At 51.8% G+C, this 13,916-nt stretch overlaps 2 protein-coding genes across 2 annotated transcripts; one reads left to right on the top strand and one right to left on the bottom strand.

The window, feature by feature from the left end:
• The first annotated feature begins 1,514 nt into the window (after positions 1-1,514).
• On the top strand, positions 1,515-8,048 carry LOC134050228 (cis-aconitate decarboxylase-like). The gene is made up of 7 exons (XM_062503162.1): positions 1,515-1,529; positions 2,175-2,363; positions 3,884-4,100; positions 5,356-5,543; positions 5,663-5,755; positions 6,135-6,340; positions 7,130-8,048. Exons 1-7 carry the CDS (start codon positions 1,515-1,517, stop codon positions 8,046-8,048), a joined length of 1,827 nt encoding a protein of 608 aa, XP_062359146.1.
• A 3,257-nt stretch (positions 8,049-11,305) lies between these two features.
• Positions 11,306-12,107, bottom strand: GLOD5 (glyoxalase domain containing 5). Its single transcript, XM_062503136.1, has 3 exons — positions 11,943-12,107; positions 11,658-11,813; positions 11,306-11,458 (listed from the first exon to the last, which is right to left on the bottom strand). Exons 1-3 carry the CDS (start codon positions 12,105-12,107, stop codon positions 11,306-11,308), a joined length of 474 nt encoding a protein of 157 aa, XP_062359120.1.
• Between the last annotated feature and the right edge of the window lie 1,809 nt (positions 12,108-13,916).

Here is a 13,916-nt window from a genome sequence, read left to right on the forward strand (position 1 = left end):
GCTCAAAGGCATTCCCAGAGCCCCTGCTTGGAGTGGGTCCCAGGAAGAGGGTGAGCTGGGATTTGGGAGCAAGATGGGCTGGCCAGGAGACTCCTTGGCTCTCAGCACTGGTTTTCAATTTGCCAGAGCTCATTTTGTTGGTGTTTTCTGCATAACAGGCCTGCAACAGAGAGCTGGGACTGGGGAGGGATGGAGAGACACAACTCACAGGGATGTTTTCCTCCTCTTCCAGTGGGAGAAGGGAAGAAGACATCCCCAGAAGACGCTGTCAGGCTAAGGAGGTGTAAAGGGGAAGGATGTGAGAGGATTCAGCCCAACATATGGAAAAGGAGGAGGAAAAGGAAGGTCTGAGGTTGGAACCAGCTGCACACCCACTCCCAACGCCAACCCAGACTCGTGGTCCCAGCCTTGGGACCAGTTCACAGCTGGGCATCGTCCCTGCCTCTGTTTCCTGCAAGGTCAGGACACATCAAGCCAGGAAAATCCTCCTGGTGTTGTCTCAGGAGCAGCAGCACCGGGGGATGCACTGAGCCTGGAAAAACGAGGCTCAGCAGGGGAACCCCCAAGTGTTTTTTTGATCAAATATTCCCTGGTCTGGCCCTGGGATAAGCCCACCCAAGGGTGCTGTCACTGTCCTTAAGGACCCATTTCTCCACGTGCACCACGGAACCCTGGTGGTGCAACAGGCAGGCAGGGGAGCAGATGGGAAATCCCTCTCTGTCCCAGGTGGGATTGGCAGCTCTCTGCACACCCAGGGCACCAAGCAGCACAGCCACTGTCCAGGAAACCACAGCGTGGAGATGTCCCCGTGCTGAGGACGTACCTGGGCACCTCCAGGAGGGATGGGGATGATCCTTCCCTTGCTCAAATCCCTCGCAAAGCCACAGCCACACCCTCCCTCATCCTGCCCCCTCCACCTTCTCTCCTCTCCCTTCTTTCCCCCGACATCGCTCACCCTGGGGGCTGCAGGATGCTGTGTCCTCCCTCCCTCCCTCCCTCACTCGTGGCTCTTGTCCCCCGGTGACCTCGGAGCGACATGGGACAGGCTCTGGGCACTTCCTTCACTCCCTGCTGTCCTCACAAGGGTTTCCTTTCACCCCCTTCCCGGAAAGGTCATTCCCAACTCATCCCATTCCCGTGGAGCTGGCAGGTTTTGCAGGAATCACTCCATGCATCCAAGAGCTGCTGCTGCTTCTCTGTGACAATATTAACAAGAATACTCCAGGGCATTCCATCCCCAGGAGAGCTCCCCACCGTGGGACACATCTACACACACCAAACCATTCCCTTTTTCACTCATCCCCAGTGGCACCTTGCCATTAGTTTTCCATCCACCTTGTTAGTGATAACAAACATTTCCAGAGCTCTGAGGAAACGCTGCCTGTCTCCAGATAAACATGGAAAGAGAACAAAATTCATTTTGGATAAACACAGCAGGATGAACGGTGCACAGCCACACAACACACAGCTGGATTTCACATCACAACCCTGCCTCTCCCCTGGTGCAAACCAGCATGGAATTGCCAGGGGTACGTTGCTGCAACAAAGGACTGCATTGGGGTTAGTAAAAAACCTAATTTTAATTAAGTTGTGTCCCACCAGCCTGGTATTCTGCTCAAAATAATAAATGTCTCCAGGTTCCAGTGCTGGACAAAGCAAAGAGCCCCAAATTCCCCCAAAATCCAAACATTGCTTTGGGAACGAAGGCTCCCGGTTCTCCCTGGAAGCTCCAGGGTGAACTCCCAGTTCAGTGACCCAACAGAACTGGAGATGGAGAAGAAGGAGAGCTGGGAAAGACTCAACCAGACACCCAAACACTGAAGGCATTCAAGAAAAGCAGCCAAGAAAACCACCAGTGCCTCACTTCTACCTCTGCAGCTGGGATTTACCTGCTGTGGTGATGCTTCAGCTCAATGGGAGGATGCTCTTGTCCCTCTCATTTCCTGGTAAATCCCACTTTTATAGTCCTCCTCGGGAGGAGGAGCCTGCAGCTGGTTGCTTCACTCATTGGCACCTGTGGCATTTTGGAGACAGGAGTTTCCTTGAACCTTGTCAGTTATTGTCTAAAATCTTTATTTATTTCCTGAAACGGGGGGTGGGGAGGGATTTCCCTTCTGCCCAGCAGGGACAAACCACCCCTCCTCATGGATTCCCCCCACCCTCTGGCTCCCCAGGGGCTGATGTCATCTCCCTGGAAATTCAGTTGCACAAAACAGAAAGCAAATTGCCTTTTGGACGCCGATATAAACCCTGCCACCAGCACCTTCCAGCCACACACCTCTGCCACCCCTCGAGCCGAGCACACCGAGCAGGGAATGGCACTGGCAAAAGCAGCCACCAGCATGGTCTACTCCACCTTCCAGGTAAAGCTCTTCCATCCAAACCCTCCCCACCCCTGAGCTCCCCTTTTGCACTTTAAAGAGGAAACATCGCTTTCCGGATGGTTCCTCCACTGGTCCAGCTGAGCGTGGCATTAAACCTGCCCCAAAATGAACAAATCCCTGTTTTCACAGCTGCTTCATTCAGCTGCTGATCTTTCCCTGCCATCCTGCTCCTTTCATGCGTCCCCAAAGTTCCCTGGACCGTGCCATGTGGGGGTTGTTTTTGTTGGGATGTTCTCCCTGGGTTTTTTCCTCGTGCCCGCTCCGAGGTCGCTGCAGGATCTCGTGGCAGGGCTGCACAAGCTCTGCTGTCCCTTCAGCTCTGTGGATTTATTTCCCTGGATGTTCTTGGCATCCTTGCTGGACGCAGCTTCGGAAAATATTTTTTTTTCCCCCTCCTTTAAGTATGTTGTTACTTTTACATGCTCGTTTGATCTGCGAGCGTCTCACGATGAGAGGCATAACCAGGAAAACTGCTCCGAGAAACCTTCCAGCAGCTCCGGTGACAGATTCCCTCTCTGTGTCTCTCCTCTAGAAATCCCAGAAGTTCTTGGCAAGCTCTCGGCAAGTCCACAAAACTGCTGCCCACGGTCTGTATCTCTCAGCATTCCCCACCCTTTCCTAGCGGGCATCCCCAAATAATCATGGCAGCGCTGGAAAAGAAGGTGCTGGGCTCAGAGAAATCCCCAAATTCTTGGAAGGCAAAATTTCCAAATGTTTGGGTGCCTGAGGTGCTTCGTGCCCTTGGAGGTAAAGGACCAGGTGAAAAGCAGCAGAGAGTAAAAATGTGGACTGTTAGTCCTGTGTTAAACCAGAACTTTAACTGGTTTACAACCAGACTTTCCAAATTCTTTGGTGGCAAATGTGAGATGTTGAAAGGGTGGCTCAGATCCTTAACTCCTCCACTTGTCACTGCTTCCTAATTCCACCTGACCCTGCCCTGGGCATTGCCTGGAGAGGTTCATGGATCTCTTTCTGTGGCTCCAGCACTGTCCAGCTTTGGATAAATTAACCACAGCTTGGCCATGTAGACACTTGGTCTATTTTGTCTCTAAACTTGGTCTAAATTTGTCTATTAACTGATCTTAAAATATGTTCTTGGTCTATTATGTTTATTAAGTTCTTTCTTTACTACAACTTTATTATAAGTCTATTAACTTTTTTTTAAAAGGGCTCCTCATTTATTGAAAGTTTTTAATTCTTAGGCTATTACCTCAATTTATTTTAAAATGAGTTATTAATGAAATAAATGCAAGGAATGTTGCCTAACGAGACCTGAGGACAAGAGAAACAATAATCCACAGGGATTTATCCTGCATCAAATTTAATTTTTTAATGAACTCCTGCTGTACCAGGAGGAAAACCCCAGAGTCATTGAACACTTTTATCTGAAAGGTTGAAAAATCCAGCTGCCCGCTGAGGTGACAAAGAGCATTTGATACCGGGAAGGAACCAGTCCAGCTTTTCTGGGTGCTGAGTGATTGGAGAAAATTTTCCTGCAGCGTCTCCAAGCCCTGAGAGCACCGCTCCGGCTCCGGGAGGGCGCCGGGGGAACCGGGGATGCTCCAGGGGAACCGGGGATGCTCCAGAGGGATCTGGGGATGCTCCGGGGGAACCGGGGATGCTCCGAGGGGAGCCGGGCTGGGCTGGGCTGGGCAGTGGGGCCCGGAGCTCTGAGTGCCGGGGTTCCTGCTCCCCGGGAGGGGGGATGTTGTCCCGGTGAGTCAGGCGGTGATGGCATTCCCAGCTGTGTTTACAGGAGGCTCAGACTGGGCTCGAGGTGAGCCCAAGCATGAGCCAGTGCTCCGTGAGTCACTGATGTGACATTTCGGGATAAGTCCAAACCAGGGAAATTAGAGAATGGTCATTTCATTAATTGCCATGTTTGCTGTTCTGAAAACAAAGCCTCTTGTGTACCTGCCGATCTGGATGAGCTTTCCCCTTGGAGCAAATTGTTTTTTATTTTGTTCACCTGTGATAAATTTAATTTGGACATTATTTAATCTTTTATCTCCATCTGTGTGTGCACCACGACATCCATCCATAAGTAAATGCATGGATTTGCCATCCTGCAGATGTTGGCTACATGGAATTTTATTTTTCCTGCTCTCCTGTGCACTCTCAAATTAACAATATAAATTGTAACAGGTCATAACAATTTTAATTCTATGAATTATGAATATAATTATATTCATGACCTTCTGTATCTAAGTCTAGAATTATGAATAATTTTATAAATTATTAAATACTGTATTAATTATAAAATTATAATATATATATTTGAGATATATATATAATGATCTATATATAATCTAAACAAGGCAATTTGTCACTGAAATCAAAACATATAATAGACACAAACTGGGGATTTTCCATAAAATTTTAACTCCTTTTTAATGATTAGCATCCTTTGGAGTATGTAGGGCTTAAGAGCTTTGGTGGCTAAGTCAAGACACTTCAGTGCCTTGTAGGATGAAACATCAGGATAAATCCAGGTTCTGGGTCTAGTCCTGCTTTCCAAAAAAATTATGGAAGTTTTTTATTTCTGTGGTCCAGTCCTGCTCTGCCTTTCCTCTGGATAAAGGGACATAATTTGTGTTGATACCTCCCAAAAAATGGTTGTTGGAACCCCAAGGTGAGGGGATGAGCTCTGAAGTTTCTTCACCTGAACATTCTGGAAGCCACCCCAGGAGGAGCACAGAGCGTGTGTGGAATACGAAATTTCCTATATAGAACATATAGACCAGAGAGCGCCCCAAGTGGGAAGGGAGCCATGGGGATGATGAATTCCAGTTCCCAGCCCTTGCAGGACTCCCCAAACTCACCTACCTGGCCCAGGCAGGTGCAGCACCCCGAGCTTGGTGCCACTTGGGGCGCAGAGCCGTGGCTGCCAGCGCAGGGCTCAGCTCTGTCCTTGTCCCCTCTCTGTGGCTCAGCACTGTCCTTGTCCCCTCGCTGTGTCCTGGCCCTGCAGTGGTGACTCGAAGCGCTCCCGAGGAATCCGTGACCAGCAGCTTTGCGTCGTTCATCCACGCGGCGCAGCCCGAGCATCTGTCCCAGACCGTGCGGCAGCGCAGCAAGAGGATGATCCTGGACAGCATCGGAGTGGGGCTCGTGGGCAGCACCACAAGAGTGTTCGACATCGCCCTGCGCTACTGCCGGGTAGGGACAGCCCCGCCAGGGCCACTGTCACTGCCACTGCCACCTCCACTGCCACCTCCAGGGCTGGTCCTGGTGGTTGCTGGCTCCAGGGCTCCCCTGACATTCCATCCTTCCCACAGGAGCTGTACTCCTCCGTGGCCGTGAGCTCTGTCTATGGCAAGCCCGGAGTGAAGCTGTCCCCGACCCTGGCTGCCTTCACCAACGGCGTGGCTGTAAGGATGGGTCGGGCTGGGCCAACTCTGCTTTGGGTTTTTCCAAGGGGATTTGTGCTCCCGACTTTTCCAAGGGAATTTGTGCTTCTGGTTTTTGTGCTCCCAGCTTTTCCAAGGGAGATTTATGCTCCTGGCTGTCCCAGCATTATCTGTGCTCCTGGCTCTTCCAGGGGAATTTGTGCCCTGTGTTGCCAGGAGCGAGCATTCCAGGAGATAGAGTTGTCACTGATGGGGGACAAAAGCTGGGAATGTCCTGGCTTTTCGAGGAGCCATGGGGACACTGAGTGGAGGCTTTGGCATAATTTCCCCAGGAATATCATCAGGGACCCTTCACTCCCTCAGCATCCAACAAGCACACCCTCATCTGTTTTCCTGGCAGACTCATTCCATGGATTTTGACGACACGTGGCACCCTGCCACTCACCCCTCGGGGGCCGTGCTCCCAGCTCTCCTGGCAGCTTCCCAGATGCTCCCTCCGAACACCAAACCCAACGGCCTGGATTTCCTGCTGGCCTTCAACGTGGGCCTAGAAGTGCAAGGGAGGCTCATGCATTTCTCCACTGAGGCTCACGACATTCCCAAAAGGTAAAGCTCCTCTTCTTTGCCGAGGACGGAGATGGTTTACAGGTCTGGGTTTTCAGATGTTAAGCCAAGTTTAAGTCCAGTTTAAACTAGCTTTACCCCAGGGTAAAGCCTCACTGAGAGTCAAATGCCAGAGGCGATTGCACCATGCATTTATTCAATGATTTCCAGGGATTTTGCCGCAAAAATAACCCTCAGGAGCACTCCCAGGGAGTCTGCAGTGCCAGGGCAGGACCCCAGCACCAAGCAGAGTTTGGTGGTGGGAACAGCCCCTGGGCCAACTGCTGCCACCAGCAGTGCCCTGGTGTGATCGGAGCGATGGAATCAACCAATAACTGTTCCCTTGGGTGTGCTTGAGGCTGAATTATTTGTCTGAGGAATTTGTGTGGACACAAGCCATGGCACCTCCTGGAGAAAGTTCAGATTGCTTTTTGGAGTTGCTGAGCTCACCTTGGTGTTTCTGAGGAGGTTTTAAGAACAAACTCAGTTTTTAGGCTAAATTGACATTAATTAACTCTAAATTTAGAGTTACAGTAAACTCCAGTAAAACTGATTTTTAAATTAATTTATTAATTGAATTTTGAATCGGGTAAATCCCACCTGCACCAGAGCCATCATGAGGGAGTTCCACTGTCTAATGGGTCCCTGATTTTCCATAATTTTTTCCGTGGGAGGATTGCTTTGGTGTTACCTGCGCCCCTGATTTTCCATTAATGGTTTTCATGGGAGAAATGCTTTGATGTCACCCGTGCCAGGCATCCAGGGCTGCTCATTCCTGCCATCCCCCTGCAGGTTCCACCCTCCCTCAGTGGTGGGCACTCTGGGCAGCGCCGCGGCCACGGCCAAGCTGCTGTCCCTCAGCTCTGCCCAGTGCTGCCACGCCCTGGGCATCGCCGCGTCCCTCGCCGGGTCACCCATGGCCAACGCTGCCACCCAGGCCAAGCCTCTGCACGTGGGGAACGCCACCCGCCTGGGCTTGGAGGCCGCTCTGCTGGCAGCCCGAGGGATGGAGGCCAACCCCTTGATCCTGGATGATATTCCCGGCTGCTCGGGCTTCAGCGCCTTCTACAGCGTCTACCACCCCAAACCGCTGTCAGTGCCCGGACAGCACCACGAGTTCCTCCTGGAAAAGCAGGATATTGCCTTCAAGAGGTTCCCAGCCCACCTGGGGATGCACTGGGTGGTGGATGCTGCCTTGTCCGTCCGGAATCTCTTCGTCAACTACGCGGGGTCCTTCTGCCCGTCGCTGATCCGCACCATTGTGCTGAAGATCCCGGTGTCCAAGTACATCAACCGGCCTTTCCCCAGCTCGGAGCACCAGGCAAGGCACTCCTTCCAGTTCAACGCCTGCGCTGCCCTGCTGGATGGTGAGGTGGGCCTGGGCTCCTTCTCCGAGAGCAGCATCCATCGGCAAGAGCTCAGGGAGCTGCTGGACAAGGTGGTGGTGGAGCACCCTGAAGACAACGTGGCCAACTTTGACAAGATGTATGGAGAGGTGGCCCTGCTCCTGCACAGCGGGGACGTGCTGACAGGCAAATGTGACACTTTCTATGGCCACTGGAGGAAGCCCCTGAGCAAAGAGTCTCTCCTGAAGAAGTTTCGATCCAACGCCTCCCACGTGCTTCCAGAAGAAAAAATAGAAGCCATCATCACTCTGGTGGACAACCTGGAGAACCTGTCAGACAGCTCCCAGCTGGCCTGCAGCCTGTGAGGGGACAGCGTGGGGGCTTGGTGAGGGACTGGTCCTGGTGAAGCTGCGATTCCTTTCTTCATTGGTGCTTTCTTATTGATTCCCATCCCTTCCAGTAGATCATTCCAAAGGAACCCACAAGGCAGGAGGTGTGTCTGGGCTAGCACACAGAGTAAATTTCAACTCCTGGTTGATGCCGGCTGAGGAGCTGAAAGGCTGCCACAAGTATAAAAAAAATCCCATGGAAATCTCTGAGAAGCCTGGGGTATAATCGAGTTCTCCAGGAGGAACAGTGCCCACACATTTGTTACAGCTGGATTCCAAGATTTTCTGTGCAGGATACTGAGTCTGGGGAGAGGAGGAGGCTCAGCTGCAGAGCCTGTGCTTTTCTTAATGCTCCTCTGGGCACTTTTGGGATCAGGGTGAGGCAGTTCCACTGGCCACAGGAAAAATCCATCCTTGCTGTGAGCAGCTCTGCCTGCAGGACTCTCCAGCAGAGAGGGATCCTCTTCCTTTCCAGTAAAAGCCTCGTGTTTCTCCAGCCCGTGGGCAGTGTTCGCACAAAGGATGGTTTGAGGACCCTTGAGAGCTGGATGTCTTTTCTGAAGGGAAGAGAGTTGGTGGGTGAGGAATCCTACATCAGTCCTACACCCTGAGGATGATCTCTGCTCATCCCAGGCTCACCAGGCTGCCCATGGGCTTCTCCAGGAGGTGGCTTGGGCACATACACTGTGACTCCCATAGGGAAATTCGCATTTCTCTCCTGTGAGAGGAAGGGAAGCTCACTGTGACTCGGCTCTTAACTCATCTTTCCAGCTGGGATGAAATCTGTGCTCCTGAGCAGCCATTCCCTGGAAGGCTCCTTCCCCTGAACCCTCCCTGAGCAGTGAGATGGAGAACTCAACATTTCTCCACACAGAATGCTGAGATTGCTGATCCAAAGAGCTCCTTCCCAATAGGATCATGATAAAATTGTGGAATCTGCTGTGGGAATTAGGATTCAAGAGGGATGAGATGGGAGCAGACAAGAAGGAAGATCATTTTCTCTTGCTGGTCATGGTTTGTGCGGGAAATGAACCATCCAGAAGAAATCTGTTTTCCCACCTGTTAATCCACTGTCCAATATTCATAGTGAATCTTGCTGAATAAAGAACAGAATTAAATTCATTTTCTCCATGAAGATTTAATTCTGCTTTATGTAAACCATCAGTTTTAATTGGAATACTCACAATACAGAGGCTTTTCCCATAGATGGGGAGCCCAGCAGAGGCTGGGACATGGACAGCTGGAATGCTGGCCTGTGGCCAGTGGTTTCTCCAGGGAAAAACTTTGAGTCCCACAGGTTATTTTTCCCTGAGACAACAACAACCATCAGCTAGCAAAGCCTCTGGTGCTCCAACACCCTCACTCCAAGAGAAATTCCTCCATCAGCAACGCATTCCAAATACTCGCTAAATTCCCATGTCAGGTTTTGAGTTTCCCATGGTTTGGGCCAGGTGTGAGATCCCCAAAAGTTTCATTCCATGTTTGACCCTCCAGTGAACGGGAAAGCCACAGAGGCGGCGTCCTCCAGGCCAGCCAGCAGCTGAGCACTTAAAGGGATCAACAGAGCCAAGATGGGCTCCAGGGGAGAGAGCAAAACCCTTTTCCATGGGTTTGACTGTGTCCCGTGGGCACTGACCCCCTCCCATGGGGTCTGACCTCCTCCCATGGGGTCTGACCTCCTCCCATGGGGTCTGACCTCCTCCCATGGAGTCTGATCTACTTCCGTGGGGTTTGACCTCCTCTCATGGGGTTTGAACCCCTCCCATTGGGGTTTGACCCTCTCCCGTGGGCTTTGAACCCCTCCCATTGGGATTTGACACCCTCTCATGGGGTTTGACCCTCTCCCGTGGAGATTGACCTCTCCTGTAGGGATTGACCTTCTCCCGTGGGAACCAACCCTGTTCCATGGGGTATTTGAACCTCTCCCGTGGGCACCGACCCTGCGAGGGTCGCGGGCACGGCCGGGGGACATCAGCACCCTGAAGAGCAACCTCCGGATGCTCCGTGGGCGCCGGGGCTGAGGGGACTCCGCTCCCGGGGGTCCCTCGCTGGGGTCCCTCCCTGGGATCCCTTCCTGCACCGCCATTCACGAGATGAAGGTGAGGAGATGCCAGTGGCTTTCCTGTCTTTAGCTCCCACAAATAACTCAGTGGAAACCAGCTCATCCCCACTGATCATGCAAAGCACTGAACGTTTTGTGACCTTGCCATTTTTTCGCACAGTGAAGAATTTTGGATTTCCGAAGAAATTCCAGCAAGGAAAGAAATGAGTACGAGTGAGAGATTGTTTCGATTTTATAGAGGATTTGGACTGTAGAGGTCAGAAGAGTTCTCCCTCCTTTCCAGCGCTGTTCCCGTGAGGATATCGATGCTACCTCAGTGTGGCCAGCATGGGAACTGCTCTGCTTGAGGATCCTTCATTGTTTAATACTTTTTAGATCACTTTGAAATGGCATTTTAAATCACTAAAGGAAGAAGAAAACTTAGGACGGTCCCACAAGTAACCAGGTGCCATGAGAGTCAGTCTCCTCTGTGTCAGACCATCCTCAATCCCTGCATAAATCCAGGTGAACTCCTGACATTCTGCCCTTCATGGAGGGTCCTCATCCCTGCTTTTTCCAGTCTTGAGTGACAGAAACCCCACAATTATTTGTACAGAGTTGACGATGAAACTTGAAGCTTCAATTTCAGGAGTGTTTGAGTGTCACACTGAGGCCAAATCCCCAAATTCCAGGCGAGGAGTGTGTTTGGATAGTCACAGTTGGATTTAAACCTCTGGCTTGGTGGGAGAGCCACCAGCACCGAGCAGGCTGAGACAAGAATCAGGAGGATGTGAGGAAGGGAGACAGAAATTTCCAACTGTGGGAAAGGGACTTTGAAGAGGAGAGGAGTGACAGGTGGACAGTGTAGGAGTGAGGACTCCAGCAAAAGCGACAGCAAGAATTAAGGAAAATGTCCCAACAATTGCAGTGCAGCAGCAGCAGGACAGATCTTTCCAGAAGGCCATGAAGCCTCTGTGGTGGAGATTATCAAAGCAAGGATTCACACCCAGAGCAGAGCAGGCTGCCTTGGGAAAACTCCTGATGTCCTTGCAGCCCTTCTTTGTGGCTATGATTTGAGGCTTGTCCCAGGTTAACACAATTAAAGCTTGGACTTTTAAATGGGCCAGCTAGAACCAGCCTCTGCAAACCTGGTCCATCTCCTGCAGGGAGCCAGGCAGAGCACGGGCTGTGCTCAGGGTTTCCCTTCAGTGTCTGCAGCCACACCCGTGCAGTACCTGGAAACCTCAACCAGGTTCTCGTCAGGGTCTCGGAAGTAGATGGAGGTTATTGGACCCACAGCACCAGTTCTGGCCACGGGACCTTCCTCAATGGCCACCCCACAGGCCTGGAGGACACAGGAGAGCAAGGTCATGTCATCATCATGCCCTCCTCCCCCAGTCTTGAAAACATGAACTGTTGGATGAGACAACCCTGACATTCCCCAGGAAAATTCCAGGGGAATTCCAGGAAAGTGTCATTTAGAGGTTCTGGGTTCGTGTCTCCTGGGGTGACCATGCCATGGGGACACTCTGAGCCTGCCTCACCTCCAGATGTTCCAGCAGCTTCTCCAGGGGTGCTGCTGTGATCAGGCAGAAATCCGCAGAGCCAGGCACCGGGAGCCGAGCCTTGGGCTCAAACTCCTGCCCAGCCTCGTGCAGGTTGAACTTCTGCTGTCCAAAACGTAAAGCTTTGCGATTCCCCTGTTCCCAAAGGAAAAAGCCAAAGTGAGGGAGACTTCCTGGGCTGGACATCTTCAGCACCCACTCCCCTGAGCAGTCCTGGAAACCCTGGGGACCTGGTGGGGTCCTGCTAACTCAAGTTAGGATTACCTTGAAAGTCACCACCTCCATGCCCAGGACTTTGGAATAAAAGGCCACAGTGTCCTCAATGCTCTTCACCGTCAACACAAGGTGATCCAGGTGCTGGATGAAACACGAGGGTGGGCTCGTGCCCTCCTTCTTCCAAGCCATGCTCTCAGGGCTGGGAACTGGCATGAAAATGGAGAATATGGAAGTTAGGAACATCCAGCTGTGCAGGGAAATGGAAAATGGTCCAGGGAGCGGAGGGCTGAGTGGGGACCGCCCGGGTTTTCCTTTGTCCTGAAGGTGGCACAAGTACAGAAGCAATAAATCCTCCTCCCTGCAAGAGCTCAGACTCTGCTCTGCACCCTCTGGCACCTGAGGCTGTCAGAGCCCCTGGCTGGGCCAGGTGTGGGGGATAATCCAGGTGACTTCACTGAGGGCTGGTGTCACCAAGATGCCAAGCGCCCAACACACAAACCCTGTGTGCACCAAGGTTGGGACCATGTGTGAGATCCTTCCTCCAGACCCCTCTGGGGTCCTCCCAGGTGTGGACACTCACCCAGGTGGAGCCAAGCCAGCGAGTGGAGACAAACTGGGGGCTGGCACAGCAGCAGGAAATATTTGGGATTTCCTAAAAACCCCAGATTCTTGCTATTTGTCTTCAAGCTGCCAGATGTCACCACCAGGCAGAGGGTGAGGTCAGGGCTCAGGGTGTGGGCACTCACCAGCCTGGGGTCACAGAGGTTCCTGGTGGCTTAAGCTGGGTTCAAATCCTCTGGCACTGCCCTTGGCTTTTAGGGACATGGGTTAGGGAGGTCCTGGCAGGCCTGGGGGAGTGGTTGGACTCAAGAATCTCAGAGGGCTTTTCCAAACTAAATGATTCCATGATTCTGCATGGGAAGTAGTGGGTGAGGAGAGATCCCACATCCCCACTGGCACAGGAGCAGGCTCAGCGTAAAGCCAGGAGCAGTTCCACTGGGATCTCAGGAGCCTGTTGGAGCAAGATCCCATCATCTCACTCCGTGGCATGGCCTGGACTGTGCCCAGTGACTGCACCAGTTATGGGGGAGCCATCACCAGACCCAGAGGAATCCCTGCCCCTCCTTGCTGGAGTTTGGTGTCCAACAACCTCAGAGCCGCCTGGCTCAATCCCTCTGCACATCCCTTCACCCCTGGCGTCCTTCATGTCCCAGCACCTTCACGTCCCAGCCTACAGCTTCCACCTCCTGCCCTCCCCTCCCAGCTGAGCCCCTGAGCCAAAAACTCAAAGGAAATGGGGCTGCAGAATTCCTGTTACCTCCAGAGGGGCGACGAGCTGGGAAGGCAGTGCTGGGTGTTTTCTTATGACCCTCCTCTTCCTGCTGGGAGCAGCCGCATCACGGGACAAAGGGAGGGAATGATGAGATTGGCAATGGGAACTCTAAACATTGTAGAGGTGGACCTTGACCCAAAGGCCAACTGCTTGGAAAAATCTCAGAAAAATAGTCTGGATTTTTCCCTTTACAAGGAAAAAATTGGTTTATGTGCTGGCTTAAAGCTCCCACTGAAGAATCCAGGATGTCCCTGGAGAAGAGGGGCTGTTCAAGCAGCCACAGCAGCCTCCCACCTCCCTGGTAATGGACAGGGAATCTTATCTCCAAGACTATTTTCTAGCACACAAAATAAATAAAATAATCTTTGTCCTGTGAGGCAAGTATCAAGGAGTTCAAAGTCTTCAGTTGTTTAGGAAGAAGGTTATGACAGACAACGTGAACCCCATGTTCATCTCAAGAAACAGAGACAACCTTTAAAGAATGACAATGTATTGGTGAGTTGGTGTAGGAAGATTCCTAAGAAAACGAGTTAAAAGCAGGAAATTCCCTGAGGGGTCAGCTTGGATCTCTAGAACCGTACATTTCTCCACTCCAGTTAAGACGTGAGTAAATCTGAGCTAAAAGCAATAAATCCATTAATATTTACAGCTCTGGACTTTCATCTGCTGGATGACTTTCAGTGTTGGGC

Source organism: Cinclus cinclus, chromosome 15 (genome assembly GCF_963662255.1).
Source record: "Cinclus cinclus chromosome 15, bCinCin1.1, whole genome shotgun sequence".
In the NCBI taxonomy this organism is placed as follows: Eukaryota; Metazoa; Chordata; class Aves; order Passeriformes; family Cinclidae; genus Cinclus; species Cinclus cinclus.

Excerpts from the sequence above, each read along its gene's own strand:
- GLOD5 (XM_062503136.1), bottom strand. The coding sequence starts at position 12,107 with ATGCCAGTTCCCAGCCCTGAGAGCATGGCTTGGAAGAAGGAGGGCACG. Across the intron at positions 11,814-11,942 it reads TGGAGGTGGTGACTTTCAAG|GGGAATCGCAAAGCTTTACG; the intron begins GTAATCCTAACT and ends CTTTGGGAACAG. Across the intron at positions 11,459-11,657 it reads AGCTGCTGGAACATCTGGAG|GCCTGTGGGGTGGCCATTGA; the intron begins GTGAGGCAGGCT and ends TGTGTCCTCCAG.
- LOC134050228 (XM_062503162.1), top strand. Across the intron at positions 2,364-3,883 it reads TGGTCTACTCCACCTTCCAG|CGTCTCCAAGCCCTGAGAGC; the intron begins GTAAAGCTCTTC and ends ATTTTCCTGCAG. Across the intron at positions 6,341-7,129 it reads GCTCACGACATTCCCAAAAG|GTTCCACCCTCCCTCAGTGG; the intron begins GTAAAGCTCCTC and ends ATCCCCCTGCAG.